Below are 20,178 nucleotides of genomic sequence, written 5' to 3'. Positions count from 1 at the left end.
CTTGCAGCCAGATGGTTGTATCCTTTTCAAGCATCATACCCAGATACAATACCCAGAAGCAAAGGACTCCTTTTCCACGGGAGGAAATCTTTTGATGAACCCCCATTTGTCTCATTGGCCAAAATTATATCACGTGTCCATGTCCAAACTTGCTGGTTAGGGAGCTGAGGACTAATTTCTGATTTGGATCAATTAGGATATACCCATCCTAAGGCTGGGTCTAAGACTGGTCTCCCATGAATCACTGGCTTTCCAGAGAAGAGTGAATAATTGAAAAAAGAAAAAAGGGTTCTATTACCAAGGAAGAAAAGAAAAGATGTTTGTAATCTCCATCTCAGTTTGAACTTGTCTCTGACACATAATACTTATATGATTCTAAGCAATTTAATTACTTTATGTCTCACATTTTTAACTTTATAGTGAAAATAATATACGTATTATAGAATTTTTGAGACATGAAATCATATATGCAAATTGCATAATGTATTGCCTTGGATATAATTATCTGTCAAATAATCTTGTTATTAATATCATCATTAGAAAAGAATAACATTAAAAAGTTTATCTTTTTCAAACTCAGGAAATATTCATTTATATTTTATTGACCCAAAATATCACAACAGTAAGCTCATACCTAATACGTGGAGCTTTTTATGTCAGCCATTTCTCAAAAGATCTGGTCAGATTTTTTTCCCCCTTTCACTAGTCAGGCTGTTTTTGAAAGTTTGCAGAAAGTAACACATCACAGATGGCAAAAAACATGAAAATCAACCAAAAGTTATTGCAACTTTTTCTAAGCCTGGTTTTCACACTCCATCTACAGGGTGAGAACAGCCTACAACACAGCACTCCAAACAGCCACCCCTCCCTACAGCTCACACCATAAAAATGGAATTCATAAAAATCATAATTTGCTTTTTAATGGTTCACCGAACTCCAGCAATGTCTTAGCACATACCCTTCAAACTGATTTCCTTAGGGACACCTCCAAATGGAATGAGGATGTACAGCTTGGAAATATCACCTCTGTCTTGTTTTGCTACCCTCAAAGCATCAGAGAGAGGTCATTCCAGAGTAATCAAAACAGAAAGATTTGTCTCTTGATATCATTTTGTCCTGATTCACCAAGGCTTATAGTCAGCACTAGTCATCAGTGTTTTGGCAACGAGAGTTTGTTTAAGGTAATTTTGTTGGCTTTTCTTTTATCTGTAATTGAAATGTTAAAGAAAGGTGTTTATTAGTCCAGCTCTTTTCTTTTCTCCATCTTCCCTACTCTGCCTCTAAATGTCTGAGGATTACACAAGAGTCAGTGATTAATCACTCAGGGTTTGCTCTCTACTTCATATTGATCTCTGAGTTTTAGAGTCCATGGTCTGTAATTTTTGTCAAAATTATTACCACACTGTTACTCTTGCTGAGCAACTGAGTTTAAAACCAATGCTTACTAGCCTTTTTGATTTTATTGTGCTATGCATGTTTTGCTTATTTGAAGATCCTTAGATATGTGCTATAGTTAGCTCCATTTCACCTTCATTTTCTACCTATGCTTGGCTATTTGTCTCCTTTCCAAGATAACTTAAGACTAACTTCTTTTTTACTAAAGTATAGTTGATTTACAATGTTGTGTTAATTACTACTATACACTGACTCAATGCACATGAGTTTGAGCAAGCTCTGGGAGATGGTAAAGGCCAGGGAGATGGTGAAGGACAGGGAAGACTGGCATGCTGCAGTCCATGGGGTCGCAAAGAGTCAGACACAACTGAGCAACTGGACAACAACAACAAATACAGCAGTGATTCAGTACATTTTTCTGCAGGCTTCCTTGGTGGTTCAGCAGTAAAGAATCCGCCTGCCAATGTAGGAGACATGAGTTTGATCCTTGGGTCAGGAAAATCCCCTAGAGAAAGGCATGGCAAACCACTCCAGTATTCTTTCTTGGGAAATGCTGTGGACAGAGGAGACTGGTGGGCAAGAGTCCATGGGGTCCCAAAAGAGTTGGACATGACTTAGTGACTAAACAACAACAGCACACTTTTAAAATATTCTTTTTCATCATAGTTTATCATAGGATAATGAATATAGTTCTCCATGCTATGCAGTAGGACCTTGTTTCATGCATTCTACATATAAACACTTATATCTGCTAACACAAGGGTGCCTATATCTTTTTGAATTATAGTTTTATCTGGATACATGCCCAGGGTGGGGTTACTGGATCATATAGTTATTCTATTTTTGGTTTTCTGAGGAATCTCCATTCTGTTTTTCACTGTGGCTACACTAACTTAGAAAGAATAACTTCTTGACCTAATCTTTCCATAGTTACTATTTCTCTTTAACCTGAATCTCTTTTTTATCTTAAGGTTCAAGGAAGGTTTCTGTTCTAAAAAAAAGCATGAAAAAAAAATTCATTCCTATTAAATAGACTGTTATATAGCTGCTTTTTCCTATGGGCTAGGAAATACTTGAAAAATAATCTAAGCTTATTTCTTCTAGAGACATTCCACTTCAATTCCTCGTATTAACATAATATGACTGGTGGCTTTTTCTCTTCGTGAAACTCCATTTCAGAGGCATCAGGACTCTCCTAACTGCATTCAATGGTTCTTCTGTGGCATTTTGATTTACCCTTTTAAGCAACCTGTCTTTGCTACTCCAGATTCTCCAGATATGCTTTCTTCAGTCTGTAATTCCTGAGTGTCCTCTGAAGTTGCTCCATTCCTAACTTTAAATGGTGTGTTCCCACACAACATATTGAATTATCATAGGCATTCTGATTATAAAAAAAACAAAACAAAACAAAACAAAACCTGAGACTCCTGGATTATAATCCCTAAATTCACATCTCTAACTGGCACCATATTTCTGAGCTCTAGAGTCCATATATCTAGCACATTCCAGACCCCTCTTTTTTAAACCTTAATTTTTTCCGTTAGAAGCCATGTCTTTGAGAACAGGCATAGGGAGTTTTGCTGGGGAACTAAATTTATTAATATTAAGTAATTCCAACCATACCTGGTTTGGAATCTTAACTCTACAATTTCTATCTGATTTTATATCCATGTTCTTGTTATGATTTACTGCTGCTAATTAGTGTTTCCTGTTGTAATCTTTCAGTGTGCTTGGGTTTTTCTCTCACTTCAAACATCCCTGTTTCTTGTTTATGGTATTAGTCCTCATTCCTCTATTTATCTTCCCAGTTCTTGACTCGTTTTTAATGACCAGCTATCTGCACAGTTGTACTCTGGATTCTGATGAGCGATGTGTCTGGTATTCACTTCACATACTCAGTAGATATTTGTGTTATGAGTGAACATTCCTTAGTAAATTCTAGTACATGATGATTTCAAGGGACTTAGACTTCAAGGTGCTCTGGATTTCAGTCGATTTCTAGCAGACTAACTTCTTCAATTACTGATTTATATCCATGCAGTCTTACTCAGATAATCTCTCAAAAGTAAGGACATTTAGATGTAGTAAGACATAGGAGCAAATTAAAAATTTTTTTTTAAAAATCAAGATGGGTATCCTATTAAAGTTTGTTTCCCATCAGTTTGCACTCCGTTCTCTTTTCCTGGTAACTTAAGCCCACCTGACTTCATTTCTCAGGATCAAAAATTGCTGTCAATAAATTATTTGATTTTTTAAAATAAATTACATATCTTATTGTGTTATGTACCCAGAAGTCTCTGCATTTATTACTACAACAAAAAGTTATTATTATTTAACTTTTAGTAGTGTAAGTCACTCAGGGGTGTCAGACTCTTTGTGAACCAATGGACTGTAGCCCGCCAGGTTCCTCTGTCCATGGGATTCTTTAGGCAAGAATACTGTAGTGGATTGCCATTCCCTTCTCCAGAGGATCTTCCCAACCCAGGGATTGAACTTGGATCTCCTGCCTTTAAGGCAGATTGTTTACCATGTGAGCTACAGGGAGGTCCCAATTTAACTTTTATGAAGTCCCAATTTAAACTTTATAATTTAACTTTTATTCTGTCAGATATGGTGTTACACTTAATCCTCAAGGCAAAACTGTGCAATTAGCACTGTCATTATTGTTAATCTACAAACATAAAGCTAAGAAATATAGAAGTTAAGTCACTTGCTTAACTCTTAAGAAGAGAGTATTTAGTGTAGCATCCCGACTTTGAACAACCCACTCTTTCTGAATTTGGAGTCTGTAATCAAACAGTGGTAATTGTAAGACTTAGATTGATTCACATTAAGAAAATAAAGTTATAAATTGTGTTGTGTGTGTGTGCTAAGTCACTTCAGTCATGCCTGACTCTTTGCAACCATGGATGGTAACCTGCCAGGCTCCTCTGTCCATGGGATTTTCCAGGCAAGAATACAGGAGTGGGTTGCCATGTCCTCCTCAAATTGTATTGCAGGGCAGTATTAATAAGCATAATTTCCATCATTTAAAGTGTATCTCCCAGCCAGCTGCCTACCCTCATGAATAGCAATTTATGAGGTCAAGGATGGTACTTTTCCTGGCAATATCCAAATCTAAATAAGGACAATCAAACAGAAGCTTTTTGTAGGTCACATGTTTCTGGATTTTAACTGTACAGCTTTGAAAAATAAAAGCCTCTAGTGATACATCTGAAAGCAGGATCATAAAATGCTGGTATTTGCATGTGAAAGTGTTTTGTCAAAAACAGTCATATTCATTAAGGAATTGTGCTATAATTCCTGAAAGAAAGTCAGAATTTTAATTCTATAAGAAATTGTTTTTTACTCTCACTGTTTGCAGATGACATGATCCTCTACATAGAAAACCCTAAAGACTCCACCAGAAAATTTCTAGAACTAATCAATGATTATAGTAAAGTTGCAGGATATAAAACCAACACACATAAATCCCTTGCATTCCTATACACTAATAATGAGAAAACAGAAAGAGAAATTAAGGAAACAATTCCATTCACCATTGCAACAGAAAGAATAAAATACTTAGGAATATATCTACCTAAAGAAACTAAAGACCTATATATAGAAAACTATAAAACACTGGTGAAAGAAATCAAAAAGGACACTAACAGATGGAGAAATATACCATGTTCGTGGATTGGAAGAATCAATATAGTGAAAATGAGTATACTACCCAAAGCAATTTATAGATTCAATGCAATCCCTATCAAGCTTCCAATGGTATTCTTCAAGAGCTAGAACAAATAATTTCACAATTTGTATGGAAATACAAAAAACCTCGAATAGCCAAAGCTATCTTGAGAAAGAAGAATAGAACTGGAGGAATCAACCTGCCTGACTTCAGGCTCTACTACAAAGCCACAGTCATCAAGACAGCATGGTACTGGCACAAAGACAGAAATATTGATCAATGGAACAAAATAGAAAGCCCAGAGATAAATCTAAGCACCTATGGACACCTTATCTTTGACAAAGGAGGCAAGAATATACAATGCAGAAAAGACAATCTCTTTAACAAGTGGTGCTGGGAAATCTGGTCAACCACTTGTAAAAGAATGAAACTAGAGCACTTTCTAACACCATACACAAAAATAAACTCAAAATGGATTAAAGATCTAAATGTAAGACCAGAAACTATAAAACTCCTAGAGGAGAACATAGGCAAAACACTCTCTGACATACATCACAGCAGGATCCTCTATGACCCACCTCCCAGAATATTGGAAATAAAAGCAAAAATAAACAAATGGGACCTAATTAAACTTAAAAGCTTCTGCACAACAAAGGAAACTATCAGCAAGGTGAAAAGACAGCCTTCAGAATGGGAGAAAATAATAGCAAATGAAGCAACTGACAAACAACTAATCTCAAAAATATACAAGCAATTCCTACACCTCAACTCCAGAAAAATAAACGACCCAATCAAAAAATGGGCCAAAGAACTAAACAGACATTTCTCCAAAGAAGACATACAGATCGCTAACAAACACATGAAAAGATACTCAACATCATTCATTATCAGAGAAATGCAAATCAAAACCACTATGAGGTACCATTTCACACCAGTCAGAATGGCTGCGATCCAAAAGTCTACAAGCAATAAATGCTGGAGAGGGTGTGGAGAAAAGGGAAGCCTCTTACACTGTTGATGGGAATGCAAACTAGTACAGCCACTATGGAGAACAGTGTGGAGATTCCTGAAAAAACTGGAAATAGACCTGCCTTATGATCCAGCAATCCCACTGCTGGGCATACACACTGAGGAAACCAGAATTGAAAGAGACATGTGTACCCCAATGTTCATCACAGCACTGTGTATAATAGCCAGGATATGGAAGCAACCTAGATGTCCATCAGCAGATGAATGGATAAGAAAGCTGTAGTACATATACACAATGGAGTATTACTCAGCCATTAAAAAGAATACATTTGAATCAGTTCTAATGAGGTGGATGAAACTGGAGCCTATTATACAGAGTGAAGTAAGCCAGAAAGAAAAACACCAATACAGTATACTAACGCATATATATGGAATTTAGAAAGATGGTAACAATAACCCTGTATACGAGACAGCAAAAGAGACACAGATGTATAGAACAGTCTTTTGGACTCTGTGGGAGAGGGAGAGGGTAGGATTATTTGAGAGAATGGCATTGAAGTACGTATAATATCATATATGGAACGAGTCACCAGTCCAGGTTCGATGCACGATACTGGATGCTTGAGGCTGGTGCACTGGGAGGACCCAGAGGGATGGTATGGGGAGGAAGGAGGGAGGAGGGTTCAGGATGGGGAACACATGTATATCTGTGGCAGATTCATTTTGATATTTGGCAAAACCAATACAATATTGTAAAGTTTAAAAATAAAATAAAATTAAAAAGAAAGAAATTGTTTTTTATTTTTTCTACTCAAATCATATTTCAAGAGAGATTTTGTGCTTTGATTTATCTTCTTAACTGAAATCCTGCAGTTGTTAAAGCTTAGTGGGAAAAGGTAATGTATGTATGTATGTATATGTGTGTATAGGGGGGATTTATACCAATTTATAATTTCTGTTCTATCCTGCTTTATCATGTTTTAATCTTTTTTTGTGGTTCAGCCACCTCCAAATGCCTCTCTTGAATACTTACTGAAACAATTTTTTTCTAGAAAAAGAATTTTCTAATAAAAAATCTCAGAAGTTATCAGTATTTTTAAAGTTTAAAAGAAACTAAATGCTTATTCAATTATCTCTGTTTTACTAATATCCCTAAGGCAAATGCAGTTTTAAAAATTATATACACATGGCAACAAAAAGTATCCTCAGCTTGCTGCTGTGTCTTACTAAGTGAAAGTGAAAGTTACTCAGTTGTGTCTGACACTTTGAGACCCCATGGACTATAAGCATATGGAATTCTCCAGGCAAGAATACCGGAGTGGGTAGTCATTTTCTTCTCCAGGGGATCTTCCTAACCCAGGGATTGAACTCAGGTCTCCAACACTGCAGGAAGATTCTTTACCAGCTGCAGGTGGATTCTTTACAAGGGAAGCCCCAAAATACTGGATTGGTTAGCCTATCTTTTCTCCAGGGCATCTTCCCAACCAGGAATCAAACCAGGGTCTCCTGCAGAGCAGGCAGATTCTTTACCAACTGAGCTATCAGGGAAGGCCTGTATCTTACTAAGTCTATAGGAAATCAAGCAGTATCAAGTATTTTTCCTCTAAAATTTCTTGAGCTGATATTTTAATCATCAAACTAGTCTTAGAAGATACATACAAAGTAATGTTGGGTATAAGCAGTAGCATGATGACAAATAGTTAACCACATATTCATCAGGAAAAAAAAAATCCTGATTTGTATCATTTGCCAATTTTTATAGTATAAATACTCTACCTATAGGCAATTTCAAGCAAATGATGTTGAAGGCAGAGTTGAGAAAAGATGTAACCATAGTCAACAAACCAATGGGCCTGACAATCCTGACAGCATGTGAGCTTTCATCAAAACCTCCAGGAAGTCTCTAAAATCACTCTTTTATCAGATGTTAATAAAAGGATGCAGATGAGAATTGTGCTTAAAGCCAGTCTTTAGAGTCAGCCTGCCAAGACCTAACTCCACTCTTTAAAGTATCCTCTGTGTTATCTTATATAAGCCATCTAACTTTCCTGTGACTCTCTTTGCTCATATGTAAAATGGTAATAATATAAGTTTTAATCTCATTAGAATTCCTATGATTATTAAATGAAATAGTGCATTAAAGTGCTTAGAAGAGTTCTTGGCATATAGCTATAATAATAGGCTATTAGTAATAAATGTTAGGGACTATTTTTCTAGAATTTACAATCTAACTATCAGAATATTTTACACATTGTCATCTAAATCTTTCACAGTTCATTGAAAACCATCCTGCTTGATAACAACACTCTGAGAGGAGCCAGTTATAGAGGGAAGAGCACTAAGAAAGATGTCATGCCTTACTCACTAGTCCCAGTTTTGCCGAAGTCTAGGTTTGTGGCCTTTGGCAAACCAGTTTACTTCAGGAGCTTTGGTTCTTTTTTTTTTAAATTTTATTTTATTTTTAAACTTTACAATATTGTATTGCTTTTGCCAAATATCGAAATGAATCCGCCACAGGTATACCTGTGTTCCCCATCCTGAACCCTCCTCCCTCCCCATACCCTCCCTCTGGGTCGTCCCAGTGCACCAGCCCCAAGCATCCATTAGTAAAATACAGAAAGTAATGGTCACCCTGCCAACTACACAGGACTGTGGTGAGACTGCTATAAGTTAATGAAACTATGAACTCTTCTTGGAAGATGGTACATACGTGGGGTGTTATTATTAATCCAATTTAAAATTCATGATGCCATTGAGGATTAAAATAAAAGAGTGAGAAGTTCTGTGTCATTTGAGTAAACATTTGGAAATAATGTATTGTTAAGATCTAGGATGTTTTGTTGTATTGTAAAGATGAAAAAACCCCACATTTGTATCCTGAAGCAGTGAACCATTTTTTTCTTCCCACAAAAGAGCAAGTTTCAAATGAAAATGTTTAAATGAATTAAGGATCCTGGGGAACTAAGTTAAAAATATCCATGTGATCATAATTTTCTAGGAAAGGAAATATAAAGGAAAAATTAATAAATAAAGCACATAATATTCTGTCAAATTGGATAGTATTACATCATTACAAGATGAATACTGTAAATTTCCAAATAATTATTAAAGGCAAAATTTCATAAGTTTTATAAATAAGTATAAAAAATGAAATGTCCAAGACAGATTGAAGAAATTTTAAATTAAGTTCAGTCAACTTGTAAACAAGAAAAACCACACACAAAAATGAAGGCTAGGAAATTATGAAAAATACTTGATTTTTTTAAAAAGTTACACATTGAATCTCTGTTCATGTATAAGAATCATATACATTTATGTACACTTAGTGAAAGTTAACTAAAAATCATTCTAAAAGTGTGCCTATGATTTTTTCTCTTAATTTATGACTTCACACTGTGCTTTAACAGACTTCTGTTCTAGAGAATAAGAATCTCTGTGCAGCCTGGTCTTCACCACACCCTTTTCTATCAGTTATCAGTAAAAATTCTTACGGCCTAAAATTTAAATGTTGGTATATGATATGGGAAGATCAAGCTTCCTTGTTGAAGGGAAAAATCAAAATGAAAGTTATGAATAGTATGTTATCTTCTATGAGAGCCAGAGGGAAAATATGAAATAAAAATTTGTAAGAAATCACTGAAAATATTCATAAGAAATTTATGAGTTAGGGAACTTGAGTAGACTAAGAAACAGGTGGATAAAGACTTTCATAAGGTACCATTTTATATTGTTTTGATTTTTGATTTGTGAATTTATTACCTACTAAATGACATTATTTTGTGTGTGTGTGTGTGTGTGTAAGTCCAGTACGCCTCAATCTCACATCTGATTTAACACTTCTCACCTGCCCCGCACTCAGGCCTGACAAGGCAGAGACGCTGGCAGAGTAGACGAGTGTGATGGACTCATCCTCCACGTCTGGTCCCCTGTCCCACTCACTATGCAGCTTCTTCTTGTTCAGCAATATGGTGGGGAAGACAGGGGTCAAAGGGTCTTACAAGACTGGTGGGTTTGTTGTCATCTGTGTGACAACTACGCAAATGCTGGTTACCTTTTCTCTCCTGAGGAGCTTTTGTGCTTCCTTCAGAGACAACACCCTACACCAACTGGGTATCTTGTTCTTTGATATTTATGCTGAATTTTCGATTCCTACTCTGTCTTCTGTTTCAACAATCACCCCACAAAGTCTGGTTTTCACCCTCTGAAATCCGTATCTGTTGGACAATGCCTTCAAAAGACCTCTCCTCCACCTTCCTCTCGACTTTGAAAAACTCAGTACCTTTTCTGTACTAACATCTGGAAGTACATGTCTCTCTCTCAACAGGATCCCGCTACAGTTGTCCTTTAGGCCAAGGTTTCCTAACCTCTATGGTATTAACATTTGGGGCTAGAGAATTCTTTGTTGTGGGGGATTTTCCTGTGCATATTATGATGTTTAGTGGCACCCGTGGCTTCTACCTGTTATAACACTAGCTAGCCCCCATCAGCCAAACCAAGAGTCTCCAGAAACTGCCCTATGACACCTTGAAAGCAAATGGCCTGATTGAGAGCCACAGGACTAAGGTAACAATCCTCTTCAAATGAATTCCCATTTCCGAATCTCCTTTTACCACTCTGGTATTAATAATTATCAGGCTGGATGATGGAGATTATCAAATACACACGGGGAACTGCTGCTCGGCAAGCCCTTATACAGTGTCTGATAGATGCCTCTCATGATAATATATGGACATGTGACACCCATTTTCTCAGAAGGAACTCAAATCTTGAGATAAGAGGGAAACTCTTACATCAGTGAAAATCAGTGTAAGCCTACATCTATCTCTGACATTTAAAACTCTGGGCCTAAGGACTGTGAGAGCAGGGGGAGAGGAGACTTTAATTTGTTTATTACTTTATTGATCGACTGTTTTATATTATTCAAGCATTTAGATTAAAATATGTATTTTTTAAAAGAAAGGATTTTAGTTCTTAACATAGCTATATCAAGAAAAACATTTTAATTTTTAATAAGATTTTGATTTGGGTTTCTTAGCCAAGATATGAAAGCAGGGTCAAGAAAAAAGGGGGAAAAAGGAGACAAGCAAAAAAGTTAAAAGGGAGAGGAGGTTAAAACTTACCTTGTTTCATCAATATAAACTGCTTCCAACACAGATGCTGCATATTCAATATTCTTCTTTAAGTCGATGACGTTAACATCACCTTTTTCCAGCTGCTTCACTAAGCATCTTAGTCTATTTCCAAAAGTAGCCAAAAAAAGAAAGAGAAAGAGATTTATCATGACTATAAGGAAAAGAGTCAATATTAAATATACAAATTGGGTTAAACTTTCAACTTATCTTTCCAGGTTATTAAATAGCAATATTTTCAGGTATATTTGAGGTATAACTAAGGCCAATCTTTATCACTTAAACAACTATCAGAAATTATATTCACCTCTCAATAATATTCGGAGAAGGCAATGGCACCCCACTCCAGTGTTCTTGCCTGGAGAATCCCAGGGAAGGGGGAGCCTGGCGGGCTGCTGTCTATGGGGTCGCACAGAGTTGGACACGACTGAAGCGACTTAGCAGTAGCAGCAGCAGCTCAATAATATTAGGGCTATAGGTTGCAGGTTTATGTACCATATTTCAAGCATAGTTTTTCTGAAAATTCAAACAATATAGGTATTTTCATACAAGAATTCCTAATACTAGAATTTATTCTATGGTTGTTGTGCTTCTTCAGAGTTGGCACTAAGAAATATTTAACAGGTACTCTTTTGACCAATATTGTATCAATTATTCACTGTTTATAGCAGTAGAAATAAAAATAAAAGGCAAAAGATTCAAGAAAATATAATTAAGAGGAGAAAAAAATATATGTATACAAGCTTAGTGTTTTTATTGCAATGATTTTTCAGTTAAGGCAAAACTACAAAATATCAAAATATTTTCTCATGTTTTTGCCCATAGAATCATGTATCACAACCGTTTGAGAAATTTTAAAGCATTTCTGGATTTCTGACTCAGAAATTGTGATGTAATTAATACTGTTGTTTTAAGCCACTACATTTTGTAATAATTTTTTAGGCAGAAATAGATATCTCAGGGAGTGAAATAATACAAATTACCTCAATAATTTTCTAATACTTTTAGAAATTTCTATGCATTAACTATAAACCAAGTGTTTCTAAAGATACTTCCCTTTACTAACAACAGAAAACATTTTCTTTAGCCACTATACACTATAAATAAGAATTGCGAATACAATTCACCCATTTTCCTGTCAGCAGGCAGAATTTAATTCCTTGAGAAAAGGTATTTCAGAGAGAATGGAATACATCTACTTGTAGGCACAGCCTTAAAGATAGTGTAAGAGATTCTCTGAAAACTTACTTGAGTGATTTCCAATACCAAGGTTTAGGGTATCAAGACAAGTTAAAAATTTCAGCAATGGTATTTTACATTTCTTCATCCATAAGAAACTTTATTTCTCCACAGAAAAGAGCCACACCTAGCTTAAAACTTCTTATCCAGGCAGCTACAATTGCTTTTTGTACCACATACTTTTGTATGAAAAAATATTAGCAGACAACAACACTGCAAAATAAATTCCATGTGTCGATAAGTGTCTTATTTGTCCAGAGTAAGCAAAGCAGAACAAAATAAATATCAATGACTAAAACAGGTTACTTTGAAAGGGAAAATTACGCCTGGCTCTGAGGCTTGTGTAAAATACTGAATATGATAATAATGGAGCAACACATAGAGTTTTAGGGGATTTTTGTAATTCTATAATCCAAACACATTACTTAGTATAATTTCCTTTTATGTAGAAAGTAAAAGAAAAAGTTTCATACTTTGAAACAGCTTAAAAATACACCACTCATATATCCTTAGCACTTTAGGGATAAGAGGGAGATGCCTCACCTGCAAAAGTCTAAAAAATCTGGCTAATGTCATAAATAATGCTAAATGACTGAATGCTTTCCTTCCAAAATCAGGAACAAGACTCTACTCTCACCACAGATATTCATAATTGCACTGGATCTTTCAGCCAAAGCTACAAGGCAAGAATAAAAGGTATTCATGTTGGAAAGAAAGAAATAAAACTGTCTTTGTTCACAGAAAATGTGATTGTCTAAGTAGCAAATCTGATGAAATACACCAAAGAGTTACTAGAAGTGATAAAATGTAATAAATGATTTTAACAAGTTTACAATATAAAAAGATGCAAAAATCAATATCATGCTATACAATAATAATGAACAATCTGAAATTAAAATATAAAGCAATACTATTTACAATAGTTCTGAAAATGTAAAATTCCTAGCCATAAATGTGACAAAGTATGTGCAAGCCCTATACACTGAAAACTACAGAACATTGTTGAAAGGAAAAACCATAGATCTAAATAAATGGAAAGATACACCCATGCTTACGGATTGACTCAATATTGTTTTCATGTCATTTCTCCAAAAATTTATTTATAGATTCAATGTAACCCCAGTAAATATCCCAGCAGGCTCTCTTGTTATTGTATATATTGACATGCTGATTCTGAAATTCACATTGAATCAAGGAGCTAGAATAGTCAAATTTAACAAAAAGAACAAAGCTGGGGAATTTACACTACTTCAAGAGATTCTAAAGCTACAGTAGTCAGTACAGTATAAATGGCACAATACACTGCATTATTAGCACCCAGATAATACAATAGATAAATCAATAGATTTATAAAGTTAAAAACAGACCCACAAATATATAGGTAATTTATTTTGGGAAAAGATGAAAAGATAATTTAGAGGAAAAAGGATAACCTCACAACAAGTTATGCTGGATAATTAGAAATATCCATGTGTAAAAGGAACTTTGTTCCATACCTGCATCACAGATCTAAATGCATATCCTAAAACTATAAACATAGAAGAAAACATAGGACAAAATCTTTGTGATCTTGGGTAAGCCAAAGATGTCTTACAGACAACTGCTGCTGCTAAGTCACTTCAGTCGTGTCCGACTATGTGCGACCCCATAGACGGCAGCCCACCAGGCTCCCCCGTCCCTGGGATTCTCCAGGCAAGAACACTGGAGTGGGTTGCCATTTCCTTCTCCAATGCAGGAAAGTGAAAAGTGAAAGTGAAGTCGCTCAGTCGTGTCCGACCCTCAGCGACCCCATGGACTGCAGCCTTCCAGGCTCCTCCGTCCATGGGATTTTCTAGGCAAGAGTACTGGAGTGGGGTGCCATTGCCTTCTCCGCTTACATACAACACCTGCGATGAAATAATAAGTTGAATTTCACCAATATTAAGAACTTCCAGCCACAGACTGGGAGAAAATATTTGTATATCATATATCTGATAAAGGATTTTCAGAAAACATGTTAAGAACTTGCAAACCTCAATAATAAGATAAATGATCCAATACAAAATCTGCTAATGATTTTTTGTACCACCAAAAATGATATATTCATGGCAAACATGAAAAGATGCTCAAAATCAGTAGTCACCAGAAAAATTCAAATTAAAACAATAATGAAATATAATCAAATACTTTTTAGAATGACTAAAATTAAAATAACTGATCATACCAAATACTGGCAAAGATGTGAACAATTTAAACTACCACACACAGCTTCTGGGAATGTAAATAAGTACAATCAATTTGGAAAACAATTGCCCAAAAAGTTAACATGTATCTGTCATATGACTCAACTGTTCTATTCTTTGGTGGAGAGAAGAATAAATATATGTCCTTACAAATACTTGGACATAAATGTTCATAGCAGCCTTCTTTGTAATAGACCCAAACTGGAAGCAGCCCAAATGTTCATCCACAAGTAAATGGAAAACAAATTGGGCCGTATCCATCCAAAGAAGTTCTGCTTAGCAATATAATGAATGAACTGTTGATACACACAATGAAGTGACCGAACAATGACTATGCTGAATGAGATAGGATATACGCATACTGTATGATTCAATTTGTATAAAATTTTTAAATGCAATCTATTCTTATTGAGACAGGAAGCAGATCAGAGGTTGCCTGGGAATTAGGAGGTAGAGATCAAGGAAGAGAGGAAGGGAAAGATTACAAAGGAGCTGGAGGAAATTTTGATGGTAATGGAAATATTAATTTTCTTGATTGTGGTGATGGTTTCATAGGTGCATACATATGCTCATACTTATCAAATTATAAATTATAAAATGAAATATGTAATTTGAGATAGAAAATGGATATATGCAAAATAGATGCTTCTGTTACATATCTTTACTTTTAATCAATTCCATTAAAATACTTAAAATTTTAATATATAATATCAAAGACATGGAAAAACTCTAAAGCAGCATTAAACTGTTAATGATTTTTCTTCAAAAAGAAAGGCACTAATCTTTGACAATTCATGAGACTTTTAAAATCAGCCTGAATATTATGTACTGAACAGGTTTTGATGTTCTTAGCTTTTTGGTGGGACTACTTCCTCACCTTATAAGGATCAGAACACTTAAAAGAAGACAGCAATGAAAATAGAAACCATCTTTGAAAATAATTGATTAGATCTGTGATCCAATCAAGCAGTCACAGAAGAAAAGCAATTTCTACTTTTGAACAAAGAGTACTGAGCTGTAGAAAATGATTGAGTATTTTTATTCAAATATAGAACTGCCACTTTTCAAATGAAAAAATACACAATGTAAAATGATGTAGTTTTCAGAATCAGGTACTTCATATACTCTAAACTTAGCTTCTAAGATATTGCTATAAAACCTTATCTTGCAAAAGAACCACTTACATAATAAGGATATTATACTGAAAAATCCCATGTGTCTATGCATGTCTTCATTAATTCTAGGATAAAAATGCCCAGGATATCTCTAATGCTGTAAAGCATGAGTGATGTGTATGTTAACAATTTTAACTTAAAAGAGAATTGAAAATAATCATCCTTCTATCAATGTCCCTATGTTTTACATAACTGAAATACAAAAGAGAGAAGGATATGGTTGCAAGAATGCCATACTAAGAAGCAGAAGAGGTAATGCTAAAGGAATATCTATAGTGATATTAACATTACCATTGAAATATGGCCACACACAGGAGTGCACAAAGACATATAAATTGGGACTGTCAGAACTAGAAGCTGCTGTGTCATTTTCAGTAAGTCCTGCTTGCCTCTAATTCTAACATGATTAAAAAGTGATGATAAGAAGCCATTAAATAATGAAGTTTTCTTGTCTCTTCTGCAGGTCAATGCTTAGGAAATTAAATTCTAACCTTAGTTGCGAAAGCAAGGCCTATAAATTGAAAGTCTTTTTAAGATACTTTTTTTCCCACAAAGGCCAATGTTATAGTTGTAAAATCCCTTGATATCTTTATTTTATAGAATAAATAACTCCCAAAATAATTGGTATCATTGAAAAATGAGAACAATTGTATGGCAAACATTACTGGCCTTTAAAATATATTTACATTCTATATTTAAAGAAGCAAAATGACCCTACTAAAGTGGAGAACATAGAATAGAAAAAAATGAATTTTTAAAGGCAAAGAAAAATATAATTATTCTTCCTTTTCTTCCAAATCACATTTTGGGTTAACTATTTATCACTTTACTTCAAGAGAGTACTTTTTATTCAGAAATGGGCACTGCATAGTTCTCAACATTTTGAAGTATTCTTTTTAAGTACAGTGATACAAACACTTGAATAGTTAGAAATGCTTTCAAGATCAATTTTGTTCCTCCTTAGAGGCAAGGAATAAGACCATATTAACTTTAAAGGGAGAACCAATCATTTATACCTGGTTACTGTCACACCTCTGAAATACTACAGGCTATATCAACTCAAGGATTTTCTTTAAAAAAATACATACTTAAATAACTATGTATAGTAGAGACATATGCAAATAAACACATATTTAAAATATATTTAAATATTCGACTATATAAACATTTTAAATATACATTTGTAAAAATATAAAATATTTTTAAACTCCATTTTTTATAGAGTTCAGTTCAGTTCAGTTCATTCACTCAGTCGTATCCAACTGTTTGCGACCCCATGAATAACAGCACGCCAGGCCTCCAGGTCCATCACCAACTCCTGGAGTTCACTCAAACTCATGTCCATTGAGTCAGTGATGCCATCCAGCCATCTCAGCCTCTGTTGTCCCCTTCTTCTTCTGCCCACAATCCCTCCCAGCATCAGGGTCTTTTCCAATGAGTCAACTCTTCACATCAGGTGGCCAAAGTATTGGAGTTTCAGCTTTAGCATCAGTCCTTCCAATGAACACCCAGGACTGATCTCCTTTAGAGTGGACTGGTTGGATCTCCTTGTAGTCCAAGGGACTCTCAAGAGTCTTCTCCAACACCACAGTTCAAAAGCATCAATTCTTCAGTGCTCAGCTTTCTTCACAGTCCAACTCTCACATCCATACATGACCACTGGAAAAACCATAGCCTTAACTAGACGGACCTTTGTTGGCAAAGTAATGTCTCTGCTTTTCAATATGCTATCTAGGTTGGTCATAACTTTCCTTTCAAGGAGTAAACGTCTTTTAATTTCATGGCTGCAATCACCATCTGCAGTGATTCTGGAGCCCCCAAAAATAAAGTCTGACACTGTTTCCCCTGTTTCCCCATCTATTTCCCATGAAGTGATGGGACCGGATGCCATGATCTTTGTTTTATGTGTGTTGAGCTTTAAGCCAACTTTTTCACTCTCCTCTTTCGCTTTCATCAAGAGGCTTTTTAGTTCCTCTTCACTTTCTGTCATAAGGGTGGTGTTATCTGCATATCTGAGGTTATTGGTATTTCTCCCGGCAATCTTGATTCCAGCTTGTGCCTCTTCCAGTCCAGGTTTCTTATGATGTACTCTGCATAGAAGTTAAATAAGCAGGGTGACAATATACAGCCTTGACATGCTCCTTTTCCTATTTGGAACCAGGCTCTTGTTCCATGTCCAGTTCTAACTGTTGCTTCCTGACCTGCATATAGGTTTCTCAACAGGCAGGTCAGGTGCTCTGGTATTCCCATCTCTTTCAGAATTTTCCACAGTTTATTGTGATCCACACAGTCAAAGGCTTTGGCATAGTCAATAAAGCAGATATAGATGTTTCTCTGGAACTCTCTTGCTTTTTCCATGATCCAGCAGATGTTGGCAATTTGATCTCTGGTTCCTCTGCCTTTTCTAAAACCAGCTTGAACATCAGGAAGTTCATGGTTCACGTATTGCTGAAGCCTGGCTTGGAGAATTTTGAGCATTACTTTACTAGCATATGAGATGAGTACAATTGTGTGGTAGTCTGAGCATTCTTTGGCATTGCCTTTCTTTGGAACTGGAATGAAAACTGAACTTTTCCAGTCCTCTGGCCACTGCTGAGTTTTCCAAATTTGCTGGCATATTGAGTGCAGCACTTTCACAGCATCATCTTTCAGGATATGAAATAGTTCAACTGGAATTCCATCACCTCCACTATCTTTGTTCGTCGTGATGATTTCTAAGGCCCTCTTGACTTCACATTCCAGGATGTCTGGCTCTAGGTGAGTGATCACACCATCGTGATTATCTTGGTCATGAAGATCTTTTTTGTACAGTTCTTCTGTGTATTCTTGCCATCTCTTCTTAAGATCTTCTGCTTCTCTTAGGTCCATACCATTTCTGTCCTTTATCGAGCCCATGTTTGCATGAAATGTTCCCTTGGTATCCCTAATTTTCTTGAAGAGATCTCTAGTCTTTCCCATTCTATTTCTTTGCATTGATCACTGAGGAAGGCTTTCTTATCTCTCCTTGCTATTCTTTGGAACTCTGCATTCAAATGGGTATATCTTTCCTTTTCTCTTTTGCTTTTCACTTCTCTTCTTTTCACAGCTATTTGTAAGGCCTCCCCAGACAGCCATTTTGCTTTTTTGCATTTCTTTTCCATGGGGATGGTCTTGATCCCTGTCTCCTGTACAATGTCATGAACCTCCATCCATAGTTCATCAGGCACTCTATCTATCAGATCTAGTCCCTTAAATCTATTTCTCACTTCCACTGTATAGTCATAAGGGATTTGATTTAGGTCATACCTGAATAGTCTAGTGGTTTTCCCTACTTTCTTCAATTTAAGTCTGAATTTGGCAATAAGGAGTTCATGATCTGAGCCATAGTCAGCTCCCGGTGTTGTTTTTGCTGACTGTGTAGAGCTTCTCCATCTTTGGCTGCAAAGAATAGAATCAATCTGATTTCGGTGTTGACCATCCTGTGATGTCCATGTGTAGAGTCTTCTCTTGTGTTGTTGGAAGAGGGTGTTTGCTATGGCCAGTGCGTTCTCTTGGCAAAACTCTATTAGCCTTTAGCCTGCTTCATTCCGTACTCCAAGGCCAAATTTGCCTGTTACTCCAGGTATTTCCTGACTTCCTACTTTTGCATTCCAGTCCCCTATAATGAAAAGTACATCTTTTTTGGATGTTAGTTCTAAAAGGTCTTGTAGGTCTTCATAGAACCTTTCAACTTCAGCTTCTTCATCATTACTGTTGGGGCATAGACTTGGATTCCTGTGATATTGAATGGTTTGCCTTGGAAACGAACAGAGATCATTCTGTCGTTTTTGAGATTGCATCCAAGTACTGCATTTCGGACTCTTTTGTTGACCATGATGGCTACTCCATATCTTCTAAGGGATTCCTGCCTTAGAAGTTTTATACAGTAGATATATTTATATATTAAGTAGATAAATATAAGTATATTTATATTATATATATATATATATATATATTTAAATCTATTTGTTCTGATAAAGTAATGACTTTCACCTACTGATAAGAATTTATTTAAACCAGGGAAGAAAGTTTAGGGATAGGATCCACACACACCAGACCCACTGAAAGGCAGTTTAACATTTTATGTCATTCTCTTGCACCTTGGAAAACACATGCTTAGCACTGAGCTCAGGTGGCCTCTCTGTGTTAAATGTCTTTCACTTGCCCCTCCAGATCCATCTACTGGGCTCTGCCCTGCTCCTTGCCCTGAGGGCGAGAATGCAGAGACCTCAGCAGACTTTGGATCTGGTTTCAGGAAACAGGAGGAAGGGAGGTGTTAAGGCCCTGTTATTCTTCTCTCCTCCCTGGAGAGGCACCCACCATAAAAGGTCATTTGTCAAACAACCCTTTCCAGAGTC

At 35.9% G+C, this 20,178-nt stretch overlaps 1 protein-coding gene across 10 annotated transcripts in view; it reads right to left on the bottom strand.

The window, feature by feature from the left end:
• PDE1A (phosphodiesterase 1A) overlaps positions 1-20,178 on the bottom strand; it is a 400,450-nt gene that overhangs the window by 116,186 nt on the left and 264,086 nt on the right. For all 10 annotated transcript variants that reach the window (XM_059891725.1, XM_015474638.3, XM_010801844.4 and 7 more), the window contains one exon: positions 11,158-11,271. In XM_059891725.1, coding sequence (XP_059747708.1) covers positions 11,158-11,271 — 114 coding nt within the window. The remainder of the gene's footprint in view (positions 1-11,157; positions 11,272-20,178) is intronic.

The sequence above is a fragment of the Bos taurus genome, chromosome 2 (assembly GCF_002263795.3).
Source record: "Bos taurus isolate L1 Dominette 01449 registration number 42190680 breed Hereford chromosome 2, ARS-UCD2.0, whole genome shotgun sequence".
NCBI classification, from domain to species: Eukaryota; Metazoa; Chordata; class Mammalia; order Artiodactyla; family Bovidae; genus Bos; species Bos taurus.
Note: the sequence above shows the minus strand (reverse complement) of the source record. Positions and strands in the feature narration are given on the sequence as shown.